Source organism: Cicer arietinum, chromosome 1 (genome assembly GCF_000331145.2).
Source record: "Cicer arietinum cultivar CDC Frontier isolate Library 1 chromosome 1, Cicar.CDCFrontier_v2.0, whole genome shotgun sequence".
Lineage (NCBI taxonomy): Eukaryota > Viridiplantae > Streptophyta > Magnoliopsida > Fabales > Fabaceae > Cicer > Cicer arietinum.
The window spans coordinates 6641027-6667507 of record NC_021160.2 but is presented as its reverse complement, the minus strand read 5'-3'; the positions used below and the strand labels follow the sequence as shown (position 1 = coordinate 6667507).

The following is a 26481-nucleotide window of genomic DNA, read 5'->3' as shown; positions in this document are numbered from 1 at the left end:
TATTCAAATTAAAACTACCGGAAATTTCATTTTTCAAATTTCCGGTAACAATTATAACTACCGGAAATTTCGATGCAACTTACCGGAAATTTCAGGAAGTTCAGATTTTTGGGTAATTTTTTTTAACTGAGAGTAAATGAATTTTATGAATTTTTTAAGGATAAAATTGGATTTTCAACAATTTGGGGGGGTATAGGTTTAAATGGGGGGGGTACAATAGCCAGTTTTCTTCATATGGAGATTTATTGCCTTGTGTGGGTTATCTGACCCTTTATCACGTGATTATTCATTTTGAGCTTCTCTTAGTGTCGTTTTGTATTCTTCTACACTTTTTCCAGAGTTTTTATTGCACATTTGTTCTTACAATTTTGAGAGTTAACTAAACAAATTTTTTTTATTGTAAATTTCGAATCTTAGTGAGGCATCTCAGAAGATCTTAGAGTGGGACATCTCTAAAGGCATTTTTGGAATAAAAACTTAATAAAAAGATAAGATAAAATAAGATAAGGGTGAGAAGTATATTCATCTTTTTTCACTATTGTAAATTGTTGTACAATGATTACCAATTCATATGCTCTCTTGAATTTTTTTCAACTGCCCCTCAAATTAAATTATAAACGACACACGTTCTGATCTGGTAAATGTCCACATCCGAAATTTGCTAGCTGTAAAACTCAGTAATGAGCTTTGCCAGTATCTTATCAATAGCATTTGTTAAATTTCTAGCACTTAGGGATAAATATTGCCAATAACATTTCACTGGCTTTTTATTTCAACAGAACAATTCTATTCAACAGAAGTAACAAGAATGAAACAACAGATCAATTAATTATGCACACAAATATAAACAAATATTCTGTTTAAGTCAAAGAAACAAAGTCAAGATTAAAAAGAAAGCATTATACAATTATCTGATTTTATCAGCAGGGCACGTAGAACGTATATACTTTTATATATCCAAACCCAAAATAAAAAGAAAAGAATACATAAGAACTACATTGAAGCAAACAAGTTGTGATATGTTTCACTTCAATTGCAGCAGCCTCTGCCTGCAGCAGAAGGGCCATCCCTACCTCCAGATGGTCCAGGAATTCCACCATATCCTACTTTTATTCCATAAGACTGCAAGCATAATAAACTTATTAGTGAATTGTTCCTTGAATCAGATTCAGAAGGAGCACCCTTTTCACTTTATAATCATTATCCCCAGAACCATGCACATATTGTAAAAATATAAGGTACAATGAAGTTAAATATCCCACACATCTTTGATTCTACTATAATAATATGAAATTCCAAAGAAGTGATAAATCAGATAAATACAAAAAAAACTAACCTCATTTGATACATCAAAAAGTCCATCTTGAATCTTTTTGTATATGGTTGCAGCTGTTTTTATGAATGCCTGTAAAAGGATAGGTTATATTAAAACTTCCATAAAGATAATTTTCCAAGAGATTCAACCTAAGAACCTAGTTATTTCAAAATCTGATTTTCTTTGGCGGAGTGGGGGCTGGGAAGTAAATGAATAAAATACAAGTTACAAGATGTGACTTCTGACCTCTTCAACGTTCTGAGCAGTTTTTGCTGAGGCCTCCATGAAGATCAACCCATGCTCCTTTGCAAACTGCTCACCTTCCTCGGTGCTTACAGCCCGCCTATGAGCAAGATCACATTTGTTGCCAATCAGCATAATTGTCATATTTGCATTTGCATGCTGCCTTGCATCTTCCAACCAGCTAGCCAAGTGATTAAATGTCTCCCTCCTATTGGTAAACGCAGGGTCAGCATTATTATACAACCTTATTTAAAATAAACAAGGCATAATTCTAACATGAAACTACATAGACATGCATGCTTGTCCCGCAAATTCTGTAGCTCCATCAAATTGGATACGCTCAAAAAACGGATCTCCTAGGATATAATATAAAAACGCAAAATGTTTTTCAATAAATTTGTTTTTTGTTGGAAGAACACATGTTCCCTAAAAAAATTCTAGAAGTAATTTAGCCCACGTTATAAAATTGTGTTCTATCAGTTTATTTTTTGAAATAAACAAATCAAAATGATTTAGAAATTATATTTCAAGTGATGCTTGAGATGAATTGCAAGGTGGTAGCAGATCTAGTTAATAATCCAAAGGAAGATCATTCTGCACTAGGTGCCAATATCATAGGATAATGTCTCTCTTTTCTTCCTTTTTTTTTTTCTTTCCAAATCTTAGTGTGAGGTTATTTAAGAGACATGTCCCAGCGATGTTCATAATTGCCCGCAATGTATTGCTTCTTTATTTTTTAGTGAAATAAAGTAATTTCCTTTTGAAAAAGAAAACAGATAATATTGCATATGCAGTAGCATTTGTGCATAAGATGGATTCTTTGAAAGAAATTAATTTCTTTGTAAGTGAAAATAATTACTGTATTTTAGGATTTCAAACTCAGATAACAGAAGTCCAAACTTGAGGATACCTGGTTATATCATAAACAAGCAGTGCACCTGCAGCCCCTCTGTAATACGACCTTGTAATAGATCTGAAGGATTCTTGACCCGCCTGAAATATAATGAGGAAATTCAGAATTCAGCTTCACAATTTATAAAACCCAAACAACTGATGAAGAATATTTTCCATCAAAGAAATCTGGATAATCAATCTATGCTGAAAAGGGACTGGATTATCTCATATTGAAAACTTGAAATTTCACCTGACCTTGTCTTGTTGAAATTTTCTTTTTAATATATCTCTCTTCATAAATATCAAGTGGGAACACTGTCAAAGATTTTTGAACATTATAAAGAGAGATATAGACGCACAATTTCAACATGTCAAGGTCGCATAAAATTTCAATATTAGAGGACCTATTTCCGCTGTCAATCTAGAGAAACTAACCATTTGAAGAATGAAAGGCACTTTATGAGTCACCAAATCCCGTATCCCACCCAGGACTCCCATCTAATAGATAAATTTTTCCATTCATACCTCATGACCACTTGAGAAGATGGGTTGAGAAAACTATCATACCTCTACAAAGCCAAAAATTTATTTCATGTGTATTGTAACTTATGGATAAATTCATGAACTTTCATCCCCAACTAATTTTAGGTTTTCAACAATGTAAATGGATCAGCTTCCAAGGACACTTTACACCACACTCAGCATAGTGTATTCTTTATCACAAAATGGCATGGATATCAAAGTTATAAGGAAGACTAAAAATATGACAAACGACGGCATCGACCCTAGGCTATTTACCCAATATGGTTCCTATCTGCATAACTATAAGAAAATCAACCAGTCATTCAACATAAAATAATAATTTGAAATGTCATCTTCAACCAAATAGAAATCTTCAGGTTGGATAAATAATTTAAAGGGTGAAACTTCACCCGAAAATGCCTCAATAAACGGCCCTGGATTTACATGATCACCACAACCAATTACCAATTCCTAGAAATGAGAAACAGCAATACACGTTTCGCAGATTTCTAAATATGAACATTAAACAAGTTGGAAGGACTTATGAACAGAAAGAGTTTGTTACAAACCGTATCCCATATTTGCAACTTGATTGGCTTATTATCAATAGTGATCATCCTTGCACCAAATTCAACACCAATGGTCAAGTCATGGACGGGTTGAAAGCGCTTGTCAGTGAACTGTAGTAGAAGACACGACTTTCCAACTCCTACACAATAAAATACAAAAGGTCAAAGACTCAACTCTCTCCTCATGAACTGCCACTACCAAGGCATAAACCACATAAATACCAAAGAGAAAAAGGACTGTGCATTGTTGGTAACTTGGTGTAAATCAATTTTACACAGCCAGTTTATAAGAACTATTTATTTTGATCTCACACACAATTGTAATCATTATCATAAAATAACTCTACAATCATCGTCTTGTGTTGACTATAGTATCATCATTGTAAAACTATTTACACCGACAAAGCATGCTTATTAAACTCAATAACAAAACACAGATAAAACGAAAAGTAACGATAAAAGTTCCATCACAATTCACAATTACAAAATAAATAAATAAATGCAAACACAATGAAGAAGAGTCCACTATAACTACCATAAGCAAGATTGAAAAAGCAGGTACTACAACACAATCACAAAACAAAAAACGTAGCTATAATTTTATCAATTCGATTTAAATTAACTAATTAGATACTTATGTTGATTTGACATAAAAACAAAATTGTGAGCTTGTGAGTTGTGACCAACATCAAATATCTTTAGTCGTCACATCATAAATATGAACATAAAATAATTCTCAAAAACAAAAACCCCAAAAAAATATGAAACAAACTAAATCCGATCGGGACAAGGTTTTGACGAGGCTTATTAAGAGAATTGAATAACTATAATAATAAATTGAGATTAAGATTAATAAAAGCAGATCAGAGAGGGTAAATTGAAATTACCAGTGTCACCGATGATGATGTATTTGAAGAGGTACGCGTAAGACATTGTTTTTGCTCACGAGAGAGAACGATGAGGATGAAGAAGAGGAGAAAAATAAAATGGAAGGAAAAAGGAAAGAAGGAAAAAGAAGAGAAAAGAAAAATTTATTAGAATTAAAAAATCTGAGACAGCAAAACCAAAAATAATTATTATAGAGTTTTCCAGCGAAGCAATAAGTTTTCTTCTGAATCTCGAATTCCGTCACTATTCCTTGCTTCTCCCTCACAACTTTCTTCTTCTCTACGAAACCGATCAATTTGTGTAAATTTTGAATCTATGGCCTAGGGTTGCAAATACGTATAATCCATTATTTTAAGGGATTCAGTTACTGCGCATTTCATTCACGCATGCACTTTGATATTGATAATCATTTAATTTAATTAAGATTAGGTTATTTACATTTAAAATCAATATTTAAGTATTTTAAATAAAAAACCAAATTTAAAGTTTAAATTTTTTTTTACATGTGGTTAAAATCAGTAACTTGTGTTTTTTAATGCGTCAAACAAAAAGTAAATAGATTTAATCAAATTTCATATTTTAAATTAGGAAAATTAAGGTTTTGAATCCTTTTACTTAAATTAATGTGTTTTATTTAATCTATTGAAAAACTAGAGTAGTTCTATTATAATTAAATAATCTTAGAATATAAAATGATAAAAATGTCCCTTCATATATTTGTATGATTTTAAACCTTTATACTTTTCTAATATTGTTTTTTTATTATTTTTACTTTAATTTTTATTTGAATTAGATGTAATGAAATTTTTTATATGATTTTATAATTTTTGTTTTATACTTTATTATTATGATAATAGTAATAATAATAATAGTTTTTATTTAAATATTTTTATGCTCAATAAGATTTTAAATTATGTTTTAAAAATAAAAACCCCTATCATTTAAAACTTTAATTTCACGTAGGAGAAGAAAAATTTATTATATAGAAGACATGATTACTTATCCAATCACGTTGACTATCACAGTAACAGTTTCTTTTTACGAATCTCACCTAATTAATTATAACACTGGATTTATACATATAATAATCAATAATGTATCTCTGTCCTATTATTTAGTTGTATTTTTTGGTCAACTATTTATATCCAATTATGTCTTCTTTATTTTGACCATCAAATAGACACGCGTTTTTTTAAACAGCAAATGGACCCAAGCTCACACCTTTTGTAAGTTGGGCTATCTGGGCCTATATGTTTGACACTTTCTAAGTTTATGTTGGGCTAATAGAGGCTTGCTACCTGCACCTCCAGTTTCTATCCACGTTTAATAGAAATATTGATTATTTAGTATTGAATGAATCAATGTAAGTGAGTTCTTAATAGTTAGTAGTTTTGGTTGAAGAGTTAGTGATTATAGATATCAATTTCACAAGTTCATTAATTATTGGTCTCAGCTTATATATTGGAGAGACAAAAAAAATTCATAGTTATTAAGATTTAAAAAAGGAGATTCTTAACGTTAAAAAATCCTTAAAATTTTGTGGACTAAGAGAGACTTATGAGTCTATTTTTTCAAATTTATCTTTCGATTTTTTTTTCAAAAATAATATTTGATAACTTTTTTTTCCAAAAAATAAATTTGTTCTCCAAATTCTTCGATAAAAAAATTTCAATTTTTTTCCACTAAAATTTGATTCGAGAAAAAAATTGATTTCCATAAAAATAAATTTCAAAAATTTTAAAAAAAAAAATTATAGATTAATAAAACATTGGGCCTAAAGCTCCCTCACTTAATCTTAAAAAAAATAATGAAATAATAGATCAGAATTTTAAAAAATTATTTTAATAAGGAGCCTAATATTAAAGAATTTAATAGATAATTTTTTAAGAGTGGCTTTAGACTTTGGCGTTTAATTGACGACTCTAAGTGCAAGTATCTTGAGTGTTGTAGTTAATAATTATTATTTTCTCTTTTTTAAAATAATTTTTGTATCGTATTTAATTATTTTACAGATAAAATTGATAAATAACAAAAAAAATTGTAATTTTATCAAATTATATTTATTAATTATTAATGTATTTTAATAACCATGAATATAAAGTGAAAAAATAATAAATGAAAAGTAGACATAGTATTAAATAATATGTACAATTGAAGAAGAAAAAAAACAATTAGATAATTATTATTAGACAGAAGAGTAATGAATTTTTTAACTGTGATTGAACTATTTGAAGCACATTTTATTAGATGAACTTGAATGCAGTTGTGGCCTATATTCAGCCAAGTATATAGCTTTATTAATTACCTTTGAGAAATAAAATGATTTAAATAGATTAGTGGTCCCAAAGTAACTTCATCATCATTTACCTCTAACTAAGCAGAATCATCCATAGACCACAAATGTAAAATGAAATTGAAAGCTTTTCATATACCTGTCTTGGAGGGGCCATAGTTAATCAATTTAGTTCAGAATGCCATTGACAGCTGCACAAATTTGCTGTGTTTGCTTTCTCTGGGTCCATATAATACATGACCACTCCTATTTCAAATTAAATGTGAACATATTTGTCATATTGAAATACTATTAGCTAATTAAAATTGTGTTATATGCAAAGTAAAATTTGAAAATTAAGACTTGAGATTAACTAGCTCTACAGTTCTTATCTCATAAATACTACTATTATATTATCTATAGAGCTTTTGTATTAAGTAATTAATTGTTTGATTGTCATGTGATAGGAGTATGAATTTCATGATCACATTTGTCCATATATAATGATAGGAACCAACCCTAGCAACAAACTCACCTATAGCATATTGCAACTCTGCCCTTGTCTTATTGACTGGTTTTGGCTTTAGTCTTATTGTAATAGTTTTGTAGATAAAATAACATTGTGCTAACCAATAGATTTTAAAAAAAATTAATTATTAAAGAGTAAATATCCAAATTGATTCTTAATATATCCCTTACATTATTAATATTTAAAATATCATTGAAATTACAAAATGTTAATGAAATTCGATCTTTTGTTTGAATCTGTTATCAAATGTATCATTAACATTATTAATTTAATTTAAAATTCATCTTTGATATTAGCAACATATTATCATTTTAGTCTTTTTAGATATCAACTTATGGACAAACATGATTAAAATTTTGCAATTTGAATGATTATTCTAAATATGGATAATGTAAAAATTAGATTTTTACCATCCTAAAATTTCAAAAATCAATTTGAATATGTATAGTATGGTCAAAACTTGGACAGCTGTAGAAATAAGAGGATTTGTCACATATTCATTCTCCATTTCATATGTAGATAGATGAAAAACGTGTAAGAGAAAATTGAATAGAGAAATTTTATTTCAGTGGTAGAGTGAGTTAAAAATTTCATATTATTTTTGAAAAATGAAGGTTAATTATATAAATAAGAATATCTATAAATTTAATACATTAAAATTTTGAGTTAAGATATAATATTCTAGACGGTTAAATGGTTGTTCTTTATTGGATTTAAATGATATTAGGCCTTCCCTTATAACCTAACATTTGAGAGCTTAGGAGGAGAGAGAAAAACAAAATTACATTGAGTAAGGGTTTTGAAAGCTTTTATAAATTCTTCAAATCCTTATTATAATACAATCAATATTAAATCTCAAAAAATATAAAAAAAAAAAAAAATTATCTATTTTTTTCTCTACTCTCATCCTCCAAAGCCCTCTTCTCCCCACCCCTACATACTCCCAAAAAGAGCATAAGAAAATCCAAAAAGGACCACCTGTAAAACTTAGGCAACTTTGGCTTTATTTAATGAAACTAATTATTTTTACAAAAAAAGGGGTCTTGGCTGCCGTCTTTACCAATTGAACCCTTTTTCCATTTCTCTTGTCTCTCCCCTCACTTCTATCTTCTTCAATAGCATCTTAAATATCCCCTAAAGAGGTGTATTACCTCCAAAAGCAAGAAGACTCATTAGAAGCTCTTTCAAGTTACTATCATATATTGTTGAAAAGTCAATTTTTTTATAAAGAAAATGAAGCAGCATGTATGCATCTCTTAATTTTCTGTGAATTAAGACTATAAACTATTTACATGACTCATTTGTCATCTCATCACACAAACACATATATTAACTCTTTGTTATTGTGTTATATTACTATGTATATAGTCCTTGATAATTTTGTCAATATTTTGGTTAGTTTTGCCATATATATGTCATATGTGTTTGTTTATCTTATCTAGAAACTTTTTGGATTTTAAGATTCACTTCAATATTGTTTTTTATGTTGCAGATTCTAGATTCTGGTTAAGCTCAAGTTTCTCGTAGAGGATTGCAAAATTTCAATGACTATATATGATTTGTTTGCCTGGCTCCCTGAATGCCAACTCAAAAAATTGTCAGAAAAATTGACAATCTTTTTATTTGGCATTAAGGGAGCCATGCAGGTGCTCAATCTCACATTTGATAAATTTTCCATCTTCAATACCAACAAGAGTAGACATGTTTTCCATCATATACATACATGCTTTTTATGATTTTATTTCTATTTTTATATATATATATAATAACAGTGCTAATCTTATAAATATTGTCTTTCACCATTTGAAGACATGTTTCTTTCCCTTCTTTTTTTTTTTTTTCTTCTTTATCTTTTGCACTATCTTTCCCTGCTACGCTTTCATTTTGTTATGTAATTACGGTGTGTTTAGGTAAATAAATTAATTAAGTGATTAATGAACAAAAATTTATTATATATAAGTTATTTTTTTGTCAAAGAGAAAATAAGAGTAATTTATTTTCATATATATATATATATATAACTGTTTTCATAAATTATTGTGACACAATAAATTTATTAAAAGAAATCATATATAACAATTTATGAGTTCTTTCAAATATTTCAAATATCACACAAGTGTTTATATTAGTAGATAAACTTTAATTTTTTTGATAATTAAATCAATTCGAAATCACTCTAATTTAATGTTGCTCTGTTAAAGAGCATATATAACCTGCAGGTCCATGTTTGATTGGAATTGGGGTGGGAAGACAATGCATTGATGGAGTTCATGGGGGCCTGGCTAGTGAAGGGAAATTGAGTAGTGATGAAAGAGTGGTTCAAGTACTGCAAATATTAATGACAAAGTGAGTGAATTATGTAGTTGTCAAATGCTACTAGACACTAGTACTACCATATAATTGTTACAATTAGTAGATAGTTATTATTAATGATTAGTTGAATGTTGGTTATATTAGCTACTTTAAGATTATTATATAAATGTATTTTATATTTATTGTAATTAACTTTTTCATTCTATTAATTTGTAATCATCTTTTTTATTAATTTATTTTTCTATCTTATAAACTCTACTCTATAGCTACTTTGTGGTATGTGTGGAGTCACAATTTTATTACTGTCAAATGCAAAATATTTAAATTTGACAGTTATTTTAAGATTGGGCAATACATCAATATTTAATTAAAGAAATAAAAAGAAATCGCTAGAAGGAGGGCTTGAACCTCCGACCTTGTGGTTAACAGCCACACGCTCTAACCATCTGAGCTATTCCAGCTGATGGTATTATTTTTCTAAGTACTACCATTATTGTTATGAGACAGTGTGTATGCAACCTGATCAGTTTTCCTATGTTTTTTTTTACTAAAATAAAAATACATCTATTATATCAAAATTTATTTGTCAATCTAAATTAAATAAACATAACAACAAGATATAAAATCAATTAATGTTGCATTAAAACAACGAATAAAATAATATTGCACTCAAACAACATAAATACAGAAAAATGCAAAATAAATAATTATATGTCAAAGTAAACTTATTTAAATGAAAACGAGAGAAAAATGATGACTATGAGTTATTCCAAACCAAAAAATAGCTCAAAACCTATAAGAAAAAAAAAAAAGAAAAAACTCAAAACCTATAAAAAAAAAAAAAAAAAAAAAAAAAAAAAAAAAAAAAAAAAAAAAAAAAAAAAAAAAAAAAAAAAAAAAAAAAAAAAAAAAAAAAAAAAAAAAAAAAAAAAAAAAAAAAAAAAAAAAAAAAAAAAAAAAAAAAAAAAAAAAAAAAAAAAAAAAAAAAAAAAACAAAAAAAAAAAAAAAAAAAAAAAAAAAAAAAAAAAGGAGTAGACAATTAGATTTTTACTTACGGTGCGTTTGGTTTAATTTTTAATGGAGGGGAGAGGAGAAGGGAAAAAAATAAAGACATGTTAAATTAAAAAAGAGAAGACAAAAAATTTGTATTTAATTCAATAAAAAAATATTTTAATTCAATAAAAAAATATTTTAAATAATTTTTAAATTATATTAACTTTATTTTCTTCAAATCCTCCAAAATAAAATAAGAACAAAAATAACTTTAAAATCTTAAAATTTCAACCAACACACTTTAAAAAAATACTTCCTCCCTACCCTCCAACCAACCCAATAGACTCTTTAGTATAGGGTGCTCTAAAATATATGATATATGATAGTTTTTAATTTAATATATCTTTTAATCTCTACAAAATTTCAACTTTACAATTTTAATTTTTGTAAAATAAAAATACCATTTTGAGTTTATGTAAAATTAGCATGCATACAGTTTTAGTCTATGCTATTAAGGCAATATATATTTCTTAATAAATTTTTTCATACGTATTTATGACATTATAAAAAGTTAATCAACAAAAAATGATTTTAAAAATCAATTTCTAGTCTTAGGTCCATATTTTTATTGCTTTTATTTTGATATTTTAACTTAAAATTTATATTTAATTCATCTAAAGTGAAAAAAATTTAAATTTTTGTAGATCATCTTTTTAAAATGTTCTAAACATAATTGTAAAAAACTATTTAAAAATAATAGTTTAAAAATGTATAGTTTTATTTCAGCATGAGCTAAAAGTAATATTAAGATAATTTTGTAGAAACTAAAAAATGTATTTTTATTTTATAGAGATTAATATTGAAAATTCAAAATTTTATATTTAAAAACATATTTAACATATTTTAATTTAATATATTCTTTTTACCGTGTTTATATTTAATATTATGTTCGAGACATTGATGTTTGTATTTAATATATATCCCACACATTGATGACTTGGTATGTTTGTTACATGCACGACTTGACTTACGACTTACTTTAGCTTTGCTCAATAATTTGATACTTATAGAATGTTCAACATATAAATGAAGTTCATAAGAATTTAATCTCTGAAAACATGAAGGTATATAGATGCAATTACATCACTTTTTTCCCTTTTTACTTTTAATATAAATAAGAATCACTTACTCTGTTTTGGTACTCTAAATTAGTAACTGACCCTTTTCAATGCAATGATTTTGTTTGGTTTGCAGCAAAAGATTGTATCTTTTATTTTTGTTGTTCTTTATGTGTAGTTATCCAATCACGAGGACTATCAACGCACATTTCAACACATCCTTTTGTATGGATTGAAATTCACATTGTGTCACTAACTTGTGTAGATTTTATTTACGTTTGTAAAATCCTTATTTTTAACTCATATAAGATAATATATTAAAAAATGTATGTGAATGAATGTTTTGTTAGTATTATTTAAATAAAAAGAGTGAACTAGAGTGAAATGAAATATTGATCAAATTTATTGTTTAAATATGTTATGATGGAATAATAAATTAAATTTAGATGAAAATTAAAATAAATAATGAAGAAAAAAAATAGAAGAGATGTCACAACTTTCGTAAAAAAAAAAAAAGAGAGATTTTAGTACTTCCATTCATTTATAATTTTTTTAAAGATCTAAAAAATGAAATATTGTGTCATTTTATACTTATTAAATGACTTACATGTGAAAGTTTATCGTTAACTATATTTAATCTAATAGATTATTTAAATGGTGTTTGATGTGTGAATCACGCATTTGGTACTTCACCCAGAACATAAATATCTTATCAAGTTTAAATATTTAAATATTTAAGAAAGGAGAAGGTATAAAGTAGGATGAAACATCATCCAAATTCTCTCTAGGACATTTCTCTGTCTTTCCATGTTTTCTTTGAACTTCTTTATCCATTGTAATGCCATCTCATTCATATTGCACATATTTGTTTAGGATGCGATTATCTGAAAGATTTTTCTCCCTTTTTTATAATGTCTTATCCTGCATGTACTCGTTTATTTTTTTTAATAAATTTAAAAAAGATTTAAATATGTTTTGGTCTTTGCAATTATAATATTTTTTTTATTTTGATCTTCGTAAGTTTGTTTGTTTGATTTATATTCATACAAATTTAGTTTCATTTTAAAATAGTTCTTCCGTCAAATTTCTGTTACAAAAACACTAACATCGTTAATATGTTTTTGATCCCACCAAGTGTTTGTGAGAATGCATAACAGAAGTCCTCATCCTCATTCAACACAACAACAACAACAATTTGAAGTACCTTGCAATTGAGTTTTGTGTCTCACCTCAAGAGTTCCATACCTTTCTCTTTTTGATTAGCATGAAAACTTCACCTAGAGTTTTATTTCTTTTGAGAATTATTGTCACTTCTAGTAGTTTATCTATTGTTGTTGACAATATTTCAAAATGGAATCCATGGCTCTAGGAACCATATTCAAAATCATGGAGTCACCTTGGGAGAATGTCACTAACTAAGAAAGCTCACAAATCTTTTAAATGTAAACAAAATCTATGTAGGTCACAATAAGATATTTTTATTTTCCAGATTCAAATTAACATTATCCTTTGTTGAAAAAACTATTTTTTTTTTTGTAAAACAAAAATATTCTTCTTTATAGGGTTTCAATTTTATCTTCCTAGATGAATGAAATAAAAACCTCATTTTTTTTCAACTTTTTTTTCCACATTGTGTATATATCTTCCCTTTTCAATTTTTTTTCACAATCCATAAAAATAAAAAAGGAAAAAATAAAGTGGTCATAATTAAGAGAAAATTAATTATATTTTCAATAGCATTAATGTGTTCTCTTTGCATTACTTGTCATTTTACATCAAAACAAAATGACTTCAGATCATTCATCATATTAACATCATCTAAAAAAATCAAATTTGATGTGTGTCATGTCACATTCTTGCATTTGTCACAAATTCACTCTTAAAAAGAGTCCAAACCAAATGCATATTTAAATCATGATACTCATTTCCGAAAAAAAAAATAGTCTCACATGGAGATCTATCATTCATATTTGCATATAGTATATTGTATCAATATACTATTTGTATCAATATACTATTATGACATTCTTATGCATGTACAAAAATTTCAAAATATTATTGTGGGCCAAATTTTAATTTTTCGATTCTTTTTGTGAAATACAAAATTTACTAATAAATTGCCCATAAAAATTCATTGTTATTTTCATCCATGCATCACATTTCAAGTTAAAAAATCAAAAAATAAAGAAATCATCTTCATATGGACAAAAGTGCATAATTTTTAATTTCATATTGAAAGAATTGATCATTTCACATAATACACTCAAAATTAGTCTCACATGAAGGTCTAAGTGACATTAACATAAAATTCACATTGCATATGTTGTTACACTACTATATAATTTTAACAATCCTAATAGTATAAGAAAAGCTAATTGTAAATAGCCAAAAATTAAAAAAAAAATAAAAAAAAAATTAGCATGCACTGCTTATTAAAAATTGAAGAAAAACCAATGATTCATCCTTTTGAGTGTATTATGTGATTCATCCAATTATTCATTTAGCATGTTAACATATTATTTTCATTTGCATTTGAATTTGAAATAATGTTAATCATCTAAAAAAAAGTTAAATATTTAAACAGATAGTCTCATGCTTATGAAACATTGCTACACATTTGCATCCTAATTTTACATCATCATATTTTCATTCATGCAGACATTTTTTTTCCTGTCTAACGAGGGGCAAAAAATAAAAAATTAAGATTAATGTTGCATTCATGTAAAGTTTTTTTTTTCACGAGTGGTGTGTGTTCTTGAAATGATGCTTATTTGCAACAAAACAAATGTTAAACTGGTCACTGTTCTTTGAAAAATAAGATTTGTCAAATTATAAATGAACTCAAAATCAATTGAGACTCTTGAGAGCATACTTCATAGTCTTTTGTTGACAAAAAACATCTAAATATAATGGTCAAACTTGTTAACTTATGATTGACACAATTAAAAAAAAAATCCAAGTAAAAAACTAATGTTATCTTTCTTTGAACCATTCATTTAATGAACATGCATGTAATGTGTTTCTACTCTTTCATGACCCCGTTAATGTCCTCGTCTATACACATTTCTTCATTATTCTTTCCTTTTCGATCTTGCCTCAATCTCTTCAAAAATATTGGTCTCATACATTGAATTTGAAAGGAATACCTAATTGATTTCAATTAATCAAATCTCAAAAGTAATACTTTGAAAGTTCAAAGTTGGTGCAAGTCCTTTTAAAAAAAATTGAATAAAGAAAAAGTCCGTTAGGATTGAAAATCTGTAGTGACGTCCTAAGCAAAAGTTAGGGAAAAAAAATTTTGAATAGACCTGTCAAGTTTTGTCCTGATATTTTTTTTTTAAAAAAAATAAACAATCATGGTTTAAAATGAATCTTACAATTTGTCTTTCAACATCCAAAAACAGAAACTAAAAACTTATCCCTTGCTTTCCCCTTTTGAGCCAAAAAAGTGAGACTTTTTTTTCCTTTTCAAATATCCAAGACAAATATCACTTCTATATTAGGAGTTTATTTGATATCTCGTCACCTTTGTATTGCTTATGATATACAAAAAAATAGAACTAAAATAGTCTATCAGTCAAAGTTTGTAGATAAAGGAGATTGAAAAAATAAAAATAAAAATAAAAGAAAACATGAAAGTAAGTGCAATACAAATTTTGGATTGATATCCTATGAGGTAAGTCTTTGATCTAAAAAAATCATTGTCTTAATTGACGTTGGGATAATTATTTGAGTTTGATACATCATTTTTTTTCCCTTCAAAATTCTCTTAGTCATTCACCACATTACATGTCTAAAAGGTCTATTTTGATAAATGATTGATTGTTCATTATCTGAATTTTTTAATTTTAGGACAAATTACAAATCTCGTTTGCATTATGCTAAAATAATCCTTAAGGACTTGCACGCTCATAATTCTTTCAAACAAAGAGAACACTTTGACAAAATAGTGGAGATCATCAACAAGATCAAATTCTTTGTACATAAACAAATGATGATTATCATACTTATCAACGAGGGAAATCTTTCAAATGATGGACCAAAATTGAGGTATTCAATATTAAACAGAGATAATACTCCTACCCTTCATTCATATTCATATATTCTATAAAACAATTGCTCATTCATTCAACTCATTCTCTCAACACTCATTTCTTACACACACACAAAATTTCTCCCCAAACAAGGTCATTGCATCCTCTTGTTCTAAAAAATGAACAATGATATCAAACAAAAAGCTAAAGATTTGGTGTGTATCTTGAGTTTTTGCATGAGTAGATACAATCATAGAGTGTAGATCCATGCATCTTGCGTTAATCATGTATCCATCATTCTAGCATCATATCATGCATTTCACCTCATGCATCGTGGCATAACTTAACATAATTCATGCATCTTGCATCATGCTCATGTTTAAAGGTCTCGCAATCTTCTAATTATATGGCATGTCGCATGCTTGCACCAAGCACAACGCTCGAATGACACACAAATTATTGTCCAAATACCACTCAATCCCTAAAAATTCGCACAAATTGACTAATAGACAATCTACTTAGTGATTAAAATAAGATTTGATCATATGAGAGTAACCTTCAAGATGTACATCTTGTTTGGTTATGACTAATACTTTGTTTCAGTTATGGTAGCTTATTGAATGTATATTTTGTCTGGTTATCACAAGCAAAATTTATGGATAAATTTAGTTGTGGCAACAAATACTAGTCTTATATTTCTAGGACATGAGTTATGACATCTTAAATATCCTATAAAATCTGAAAAGGTCTAATTTTCATTGGCAACTCAAACACTAAATCCAATATTTCATTGGCACCTTAGAGTCAAATGTTCATTGGCACTCCAAATCCAAACATAGGCACCTTAAAGTCCAATCTTCATTAGCACTCCAAAGCTCAATATTATTGGCAAAACAAAAAGGTCTGATTTTCATTGGCGACTCAAACACTAAGTCCAATCTTCATTGGCACCTCAAAGTTCAATCTCCATTAACACTCGAAAGCCCAACATAGGCACCTTAAAGTCCAATCTCCGTTGGCATTCCAAAGCCCAATACTATTGGCAAACAAAAAGGTCCATTTTTCATTGGCATCTTAAACATTAAGCTCAATCTTTATTGACACCTCAAAGTACAATGTTCATTGGCCCTTCAAACCCCAACATGGACACCTCAAAGTTCAATCTCCATTAGCACTCCAAATCCCATTATCCATTAACAAACAAAAAGTCAAATCTTCATTGACATCTTAAATAGTAATCTCAATCTTCATTGGAACATCAAAGACCAAAGTTCATTGGCACCCCAAAGCCCAATATTTATTGACAAATAAAAAGTCAAATTTTCATTGGCAACAACAACACAAAGTCTAATATTCATTAGCAAACACATAAAAAATGTCCAATTTTCATCGACATCTGAATCCCAAAGTCCAATATTCTTTGACGCCCCCTTAAACTCAATCTTTTTTGGATCTTTAAGCCCAATATCCACTAAAATCCACAACCATCGTTAGTTGGTAGCTTAGAATGCTTTGATACACCAAAACCAAATATCCATTGGCATCCAAACATGTACCTTTTACAATCCAACGCCTAAGATCTACAAGGCACCTCTAATCCCAAAGCCCAATATTTCATTGTCAAACTAAAAGTCCAATTTTCATTAGCACTTCAAATGAAGAGTCCAATCATAATTGACACCTCAAACACCCAACACCAAAGATCTACAAAACACCACATAAGCCCAATATATGTTGGCATCCAAAAGCTCAATGTTTATTGGCAATCCAAAGCCAAACTTTTATTGGCACTACAACCCAATTTTCACTATCCATCGGCACTACAAAAGTTCAGGATTCACCAGCAAACCAAAAATTTCAATATCTATTGGCATCCAAATCTCATTACGTACTATGTAATGATCATTTACATGTTTATCGATCTACGCATCAATGACCAATCCGAAGATGATCATCTACATTTTTGTCGATCTACGCACCAGTAACCAATCTGGAGACGATCATTTATATTTTTGTCAATCTACGCATCAGTAACCAAACTGAAGACGATCATTTACCTTCTCATCGATCTACACATCGACAACCAATCCAAAGACTATCATTTATATTTTTGTCGATCTACGCATCGGTAACCAAACCAAAGACGATCATTTACTTTCTCGTCGATCTACGCACCAGTAACCAATCTGAAGACGACCACTTCCATTTTTGTTGATCTACGCATCGATAACCAATCCGAATACGATCGTTCATATTTTTGTCGATCTACACGTCAGTAACCAATCTGACGACGATTATCTATATTTTCGTCGATCTACGTACCAGTAATCAATCTCGAGACGATCATTTATATTTTTGCTGATCTACGCATTAGTAACCAGTCTGAAGACGATCATTTCTATTCCTGTCGACCTACACGTCAGTAACCAACTCGAAGACGATCATTTTCATTCATATTGATATACGCACCAACAATAAATCTAAAGACGATAAATTCCATTAATAATTCGGTAACCAATATGAAAATAATAATTTTCATTTTTATTGATTTACGCACCAACAATAAATCTGAAGACAATAATTTCCATTCATAATTCGGTGAATAATCCGCTTTCGCATTAGCAATTTATCAATTTTCACATTATACTCGTCTTTGCATTATTCTCATAGTTTTTAATTTTCTTACGCCTACATTGTATTTGTTTTCTCATTTTACAACTTTCACATTCACAATTTAACAAACAAAATTTGGATCCTTATATTTACTTATCTTTTATAAGGATAATATGAAAACATCGTTATTCATATTTTCTAGTAAATATAATTAAATAAGGGCAACTGTAGTATCCTAATTTTTTCCGGTCATTTAAAAAAAATCAAAAAATAATAAGTCATAATAATGTGTTTAATTTTATATATTTACAGTTATATTTTATTGTACTACAAAATTTATAAAAAACAAATCAAAATTAATCTCATAAATCTATTTCAATAATTGAGCTCACGTTCTCATTGGTGTTTTAACCAAGTGTCTAATTTACATCATAAAAATATAAAAAATAAATAAAAATTAATAATAACTAACAAACAAATTAATACTACTTTTTTTTTTTGTAGAAATAGTACAATTCCCCCTCCTCCACATTTTAAGTTTCAATGTTTTCCTTCTTTTGAATCTTCACCAACTTTGCACTCCATCAAAAAGTAGAAGTCTCATCTTCACCAACTTTGCACTCCACCAAAAAGTAGAAGTTTCATCTTCACTTGTCACTTGATAATTTATACAAAACAATAGAAAAATCGAAACTCAATTTATCTCGTTGACGTAACGATTCATCCATGTAGCCTATAATTGAGAATCAAAAATTCAAATGGGAGAGTTTTATTTTCCTAAAAAATTAGAATAGAGAAAATAAATTTCTTCTTTGCTTCTAAGATCAACAAAGAAAACCACCGTATTCTTAAAATGTAGAGAGTTAGATAGAGCATGAGCCACACATCACAACCTTCATCATCCTTTGCAAATCCCTTAGAAAACCATCATCAAATTGACCTCCGCAAATCATTCACAATAAATAAATATTAGATTAATTAAATGTGATATTTTTTAAATATTTGAGTTGTTAAGACACAAGTTGTACCACTTGGTGGCTTTAAAACTCAATTTTAAAACTGAAAATACATATTAACTAGATGAGACATCTTTGTACTCATTCAATTTTTGAGACATGAGTTGTACAACTTGATAGTCTTAAAACTCACTTTTTTCTTCAAAATAATTATTCAAATAAATCAAACTTTTTTTTCGTCAAAACAACTCTTTTTTTTTTATCAACATCAAAACACAATTTCTTTAAAAACAATCAACACATCTGCATTTTCTACCTAAGAACTACGTAGCTTTGATTTCTCTATCGCACCGAGGATGCGTAGGAGCAAGATCACACTCTTGTCATGCACATTAATAAAAAATATCTCTTTTTTTTCTTTCTCTTTTTTTAAGCACACATTTATTTTTAAAAACAATTGATATTCATATTTAATAATAAGGATAAATAATTATATTTAAGTTAATATTAATTTTTCCCAATTAATTATAGGTAACCTTTTTTTAACGGGGATATCGTAAGGCGCTAATATCTTCCCTATGCATGATCGACTCTCGAACTCAAAATTTGATTTCAAATACCGTATTTTTTTTAAGGGGTTCCCAATATTTTCCCTATTTTAAAATAAATTTTGGTGGCGACTTCATTGAATTCGTGAAACACTCAAAATTTTAGACCTCGACATATAATATAATTTTTTTTAAACACAAATTTGAGTTTAACTCATTAACTACTTTAAGTAGTTCAATTATTAAATAAAAAAAAGGTCATTAGTTACATATTTAATATAGTTATAAAATTATTGTACTAAAAAAAACATAGTTATGAAATGATCGAAAGATATAGAAATCATTAACTACTTTAAGTAGTTCAATTATTAAATAAAAAAAAGTCATTAGTTACATATTTAATATAGTTATAAAATTATTGTACTAAAAACAACATAGTTATGAAATGATCGAAAGATATAGAAATCTTATTAGCCACTAAAAGTAATTTATTAAACACTACAATACAAATCATTTAAAAATTTACTTAAAGAGACAAAGTATGATCTGATCAATGATTAATTTTTTTTATCCAGTTGGTTCATTAAACAGTGAATTAAAATATAATATTATAGCTTATATCATATCACATGATCATCAAGTGTACCCTTAAAATCAAACCCTTAGGATATATATTTTCCAATCTCTAGGGTCGGCCCAACACTTGGAGACCTAAAGTAAATTTTAAGACAAGATATTGATTAAAGAAAAGGTCTTTTTAATACTAACAAATAACAATAATATTCTACTATAATTTTATTTAAATTATACATTTCTTGTTTAATGAGATGTAGAGTATTTTATTTATTATACTAAAATATTTTTAAATTTTTTAAAACCTAAACATACATAAAAATAAATAATTTTTCGGAATAAAATAAAAATAAAACGCTAGAAGGAGGGCTTGAACCTCCGACCTTGTAGTTAACAGCCACACGCTCTAACCATCTGAGCTATTCCAGCTGATGATATTAATTTGCTAAATTAGTTTCTTTATTTAATAGTATTATGAGGTAGTATGTATGAGAGCTTCCTATGAATTTTCTTTTAAAAAAATAAAAATACATCTATTAGATCGAAATTGATTTATCAATTTTAACTAAAAAAATATAACAAAAAAATGGAAAATCAATCAACATTATACTAAAACGATGAATAAAATAACGTTGCACTCAAACAACACAAACATCAAAAAAGCAAAAGAAATAATTATATGTCAAAATAACTTATTTAAATGAAAATGTGAGAAAAATCATGCCGATGACTTATTCTAAAGCAAAAAATAGTTCAAAATCTAAAAGAGAGAGAAATAAAAAAAGAGTAGACAATTAAATTTTTACTTATAGTACGTTTGATTTAAGTAAAGTGAAGGGATATGAGGGATTTTAACAGAGGAGATACGAGAAGAAGAATAAATATAGACATGTTAGATTGAAAAGATAAGACAAAAGAAATTTGTATTTAGTTCAATAAAAAAAAAATTAAATAATTTTTAAATTATATTAACTTTATTTTCTTCAAATCTTTCAAAATAAAAGAAGAACAAAAATAGTTGTAGCATAATGTGCTCTAAAATATATGAAAGTTTTTAATTTTATTTGGATTAAATATATTATTAATCTTTATAAAATTTCAACCTTACAATTTTAGTTTTTGTAAAATGAAAATACCATTTTGAGTTTATGTAAAATTAGTATACATACAGTTTTAGTCTATGCTATTAAGGCAATATATATTTTTTAATAAATTTTTTCATACGTATTTATGACATTATAAAAAGCTAATCAACAAAAAAAAAATGATTTCAAAAATCTATTTCTAGTCTTAGGTCCATATTTTATTGTTTTTATTTTGATACTTTAACTTAAAAATTTATATTTAACTCATCTAAAGTTAAAAAAATTTAAATTTTTGTGGATTATCTTTTTAAAATGTTCTAAACATAATTACAAAAAACTATTTAAAAAATTTAAAGTCAAAGGACAATTAAACATGTTTTATTTCAGCATGAGTTAAAAGTAATATTAAGATAATTTTGTAGAAACTAAAAAATACATTTTTATTTGATAGAGATTAATATTGAAAATTCAAAATTTTATATTTAAAAACATATTTAACATATTTTAATTTAATATATTCTTTTTACCGTGTTTATATTTAATATTATGTTCCAGAAATTTCCGATGTTATGTATTTAATATATGTCCCACACATTGTTTGTTACATGCACGACTTTGACTTACGACTTACTTTAGCTTTGCTTCAATAAATTGATACTTATAAAATGTTCAACATGGAAATGAAGTTCATAAGAATTTAATCTCTGAAAACATGAAGGTATATAGATGCAATTACATCACTTTTTTCCCTTTTCATTTTTAATATAAATAAGAATCACTTGCTCTGTTTCGGTACACTAAATTAGTAACTGACCCTTTTCAATGCAATGATTTTGTTTGGTTTTGCAGCAAAAGATTGTGATGAAGGTTTACATGAACTGTCAAAAGTGTCGCACCAAAGCGTTCAAGGTTGTAGCTTCAACATACGGTTCGTGACTAACGATATTTTCTTTTTTAATTTCTTTTTTTTGTTGGTAGATTCTTTCTTAATTTCTTTCAAATAACTTCTTAAAAATATAAAATTAGCAATCAAAACTGATGAATGAGTAAATAAATATAATTACTAAATTATGTGAGCAATTATTAGGGACGAATTTCATTTTTTTTCGTTAATCTAACATTTTCTAACCTATGTTGATTTATTTTACTAAAGTTTTGCAATTGATTAAATGTAGGTGTGAATTTTGTTGGGTTAGAGGGAGAAGAGAAAGACAAGTTGGTAGTTATTGGAGAGGGTGTAGATGCTGTCAAGTTAATTAAATGGTTGAGGAAAAAAGTTGGACAAACTAATATTTTAAGGTTAACCGAAGTTAAAGACGGTTGAAAAATTGAAAAAAAACATATTTTTTTTGTATCTTTTATTTTTGTTGTTTCGACACATCTTTTTGTATGGGTTTGAAATTCCCATTATGTCACTAAATTGTGTAGATTCTATATACGTTTGTGAAATAATAAATTTTAACTCATATAAAAGAATATTTTTTTTAAAAAAAAATATTCATGAATGTGTTGTTAATATTATTTAAATAAAAAGAGTGCACTAGAGTGAAATGAAATATTGATTAAATTTATTGTTTAAATATTTTATGATGAATAACAAATTAAATTTAGATAAAAATAAAAATAAATAATGAAAGGAAATAAAAGAGATATCACAACTACTTCTGTAGTAAAAAAAAAAAAGATTTCACTACTTTTCATTTATTTATAGTTTTTTTTTAAGATCTCAAGAATGAACTATTATGTCATTTTATACTTATTAAATTGTTGAAATTCAATTATGAGTGGTTATGATGAAATATTTGATATATAAGGAGAATAACTCATAAACCTAATGCTTTAAGGTTTTGGGTTGAGATGTGGTATCACTTAGATCAAATTTAGTGGTGGGAACTCATAATTGAGGGAGAGATTTGTTCTCAATTATGAGTAATTAGTCCCACATTGACTATGACTCCCCAACATAAATAACTTACATGTGAAATTTTATTATTAATTATATTTAATATAGATTTAATTATAATTTTGGTTATCATATTTTAGTTGAATTACAAAAATAGTCATCACATTTTATTTTTCTTCAGTTTTGATCATCCAAACAAATTTTTAGTCTAAATCTTGATGAAGTGTCATTTTTTGCGTTTATTTAAGCCACATCATGCTTCAAGATCTCGTGGTGCAACAATTATACATGAGAACTATGATCATAAATTGTGTGGTGTGTCTTAAAAAATGACATTTTATCAAATTTTAAATTAAAAATATGTTTGGAGACCAAAATTGAAGAGAAAAAAGATGAATAACTATTTTCGTAATTTAACTAAAATAAATTAATCAAAACTATAACTAAGTTTTTTAATCTAATAGATTATTTGAATGGTGTTTCATGTGTGAATTATGTATTTAATACTTCACCCAAAAATGAAACAATCATTACTCTCGAGTACTCTATCTATATGTTTTTATTATTTGACAAATAAAAAATTCACATATATATTAAAATCGTAAAAAGTGCATTTAAATTTTTTATTTAATATTTTTTTATATTTTAATCTTTAATGTATATAAAATATAAATTTAATATAATTATTTTATTATTGTATAATGATTACTTTTTTTATTGTAATAAATTAATTTTAAATTTATTATTTTATATAAATATTAAAAAAAATGTGTGAGAAAAATAAATTTGACCCCATCGAAAGAGAAAGAATATAAATTTTTTATATAAAACTTATTATTATTATTTTCTCATATTTCTTTTATCATCCTTTTCTCTAATTTATACTACTTTAACCTAGTGTGTTAAACAAAACAATGACTTAAAAAATATAATTTATTTTAAAAGTAATTTAAATAATATTTTTTTACAATAATATTTTAATTTATTTAAGTTAATCTTAGGATTTTATTGTGGATTTAGTAAGCAAAAATTTACCTTGAAATTTTATTGCAAATTAATTCATGAATAAGAGACTAAGTTACTTTAGGATATTTCTGTAGATTTAAGTGATCTTAGGACTTTGCTACAAAAAATTAATAAGAAATTATGTTGCATTGAAATGTTGCTGTAGATTATTACGACGAACAATATTCGTAACTAAATCCATAACAAAACAAACAAACAAAATTGCTAAGATGTTTTCTACAAAATCTTAATCCATCGGTCGAAAATTTTCTTCTGTGAAGCAAATCTGCAAAAAAAATTCTAAAGAGATTGCCACATAAATTTTCCATAGGTAAACGACATATTCCTATAGTAGTGTGATTTAAAAGTAACTCTTTCAAAATCGGAATTTTTTTAAAGTTGGTTTAAAATTAAAAGTAATTTTTGAAACAATTGAAGTCACATCCGATTTAAAAAGTCATTTTTCTATTAAATAGTCAAATCTTCAATAAAATAATATAAAATCATATAATTGATTACATAGTCAAATCTCATTTTTCTTTTACCAAATCATATATTACTATTTATTTATTCTATCTAAAATAAAATTAATTACATTATGTATTTTAAGAAAAAATCGTTGATTATATTTAATTTAAACAATCTCAATAAAAAAATTAAATCTAATAAATTGGTTTTTGTTCGAAATACAAAAGAATTATTGGGATTTTAGAGAAATTGACATTAATTGGGAGGGAACTAATTACTATCTGCTTATTTTTCATTACAACAAAATTAAGATATTTTACTCCAAATGCAGGCATTACAATCATTTACATCTTATAATATTTGTAAGTTTTGTAACATTGGTAACCATTATACTATTTTATGATATTAATTTGGATTTATTTAATATCCCGATTATTAAGAGTGTATTATTAAGGAAAAATTTAATTTGCAAATTATACTCTTAACTTTATTTTTTACAAAATAGTAAGGAACTTTTTTTTATTTAAAAATAAAACTATTTTTGGAAAAGGATAAAGATCAAAATAACTTATAAATCATTTGAAATTTCTCTCATCCCTCTTGTCTTTTAAATCAAATATATTTTTATTCCTTTTTCCTCTAATCCTTCATAAAAATCTTTTCTATCACTTCTCCCTCAGATGATATAGGTGATGGCATTTCTTGGATTTTCTCTCTCTATTATATATCCCTTTTTAAAACTTTTTTATTTAAGATACTCTACTTTAAAACTAATATATTAAATTTTGTTTTTTTCTCTTTCAACAGGTTGCAACTTAAGGATGTGATCATGTAAAATATTTTTCTTCTTTTTTTAGAAAGTCTCATCCTAGAAATGCCACCGTGTACTCGTTTATTTTTTGTTTTTGTTTCCTTAAACAAATTTAAAAAATATGTTAAAATAATACATAAAATATAATAAAAAAATTTGTTATAATATATTAATGGAATCCAACAAAATACATTAAATAAAAAAAAAATATATCAAATTAATGTAATTGAGTAGATGTGCCAACAATGTTTTTTATTATGATTAATGACCGGACATAACTCGTACTTTCTTAGTACTCTTTATATGGTGTCTATTTTTGTTCATTGGGCTTATTCTTTGGATGACATTTTTAGACTATCCATATGAGGATTGTGACATACCTCATATTTCAAGGTAGATTTTATTGGATATAGGTTTGAACCTTTCAAGGTAGATTTTTATTGGATATAGGTTTGAACCTTTCCTTTATTGGATATAGGTTTGAACCTTTCAAGGTGGATTTTTATTATTATTTCCACCTTGCACACGTCATGTATAAGTGACCAATAATCATATTTTATTATGCTAGAACATGCTGCTATGTCACGTGAACAAGATATATGTATAACTTGATATTTCTCACAATTATACCACTTTTTAGGAAGATTAAACTAAAATGACCAATTGATCGCCCTTCTATTGAGTTTACCATCTTGTGGGCTATGAAAGTATGGTTGCTCCGATCAAAACCATCGACATTATGACTTTTAATTTACGTATTTCTGGTTTTATAAAATTTATGCATTTTTCTATGTATATATGACCATAAGCTAAAATTGTTGTTTGTAG

General features: G+C 26.8%; 2 protein-coding genes, 1 long non-coding RNA gene and 2 other non-coding genes across 5 annotated transcripts; 2 read left to right on the top strand and 3 right to left on the bottom strand.

Annotated features, from left to right (window-relative positions):
- Window positions 1-809: 809 nt before the first annotated feature.
- On the bottom strand, window positions 810-4799 carry LOC101501307 (ras-related protein RABB1c). The gene is made up of 6 exons (XM_004486324.4): window positions 4431-4799; window positions 3544-3683; window positions 2469-2551; window positions 1562-1766; window positions 1337-1405; window positions 810-1122 (listed from the first exon to the last, which is right to left on the bottom strand). The coding sequence occupies exons 1-6, from the start codon at window positions 4474-4476 to the stop codon at window positions 1030-1032; spliced, it is 636 nt and encodes a 211-aa protein (XP_004486381.1). The 5' UTR covers window positions 4477-4799; the 3' UTR covers window positions 810-1029.
- Window positions 4800-7981: 3182 nt separating this feature from the next.
- Window positions 7982-9803, top strand: LOC105851849 (uncharacterized). Its single transcript, XR_012162996.1, has 2 exons — window positions 7982-8477; window positions 8725-9803. It is a non-coding gene; the product is annotated as an uncharacterized lncRNA (long non-coding RNA).
- A 129-nt stretch (window positions 9804-9932) lies between these two features.
- Window positions 9933-10006, bottom strand: TRNAN-GUU (transfer RNA asparagine (anticodon GUU)). The gene has a single exon. It is a non-coding gene; the product is annotated as a tRNA-Asn (tRNA).
- Window positions 10007-20736: 10730 nt separating this feature from the next.
- Window positions 20737-20810, bottom strand: TRNAN-GUU (transfer RNA asparagine (anticodon GUU)). The gene has a single exon. It is a non-coding gene; the product is annotated as a tRNA-Asn (tRNA).
- A 1269-nt stretch (window positions 20811-22079) lies between these two features.
- Window positions 22080-22975, top strand: LOC101501843 (heavy metal-associated isoprenylated plant protein 47). Its single transcript, XM_004486496.4, has 3 exons — window positions 22080-22184; window positions 22316-22394; window positions 22642-22975. The coding sequence occupies exons 1-3, from the start codon at window positions 22179-22181 to the stop codon at window positions 22788-22790; spliced, it is 234 nt and encodes a 77-aa protein (XP_004486553.2). The 5' UTR covers window positions 22080-22178; the 3' UTR covers window positions 22791-22975.
- Window positions 22976-26481: the final 3506 nt, after the last annotated feature.

Bases quoted from the DNA above. Each gene is read 5' to 3' on its own strand.
- LOC101501307 (XM_004486324.4), bottom strand. From the start codon at position 4,476: ATGTCTTACGCGTACCTCTTCAAATACATCATCATCGGTGACACTG. The intron at 3,684-4,430 runs GTAATTTCAATT...TTTATTGTGTAG, and splicing joins CATCATCATCGGTGACACTG to GAGTTGGAAAGTCGTGTCTT. The intron at 1,767-2,468 runs GTATCCTCAAGT...GTTTACCAATAG, and splicing joins CTTGTTTATGATATAACCAG to GAGGGAGACATTTAATCACT.
- LOC101501843 (XM_004486496.4), top strand. The intron at 22,395-22,641 runs GTTCGTGACTAA...GATTAAATGTAG, and splicing joins GGTTGTAGCTTCAACATACG to GTGTGAATTTTGTTGGGTTA.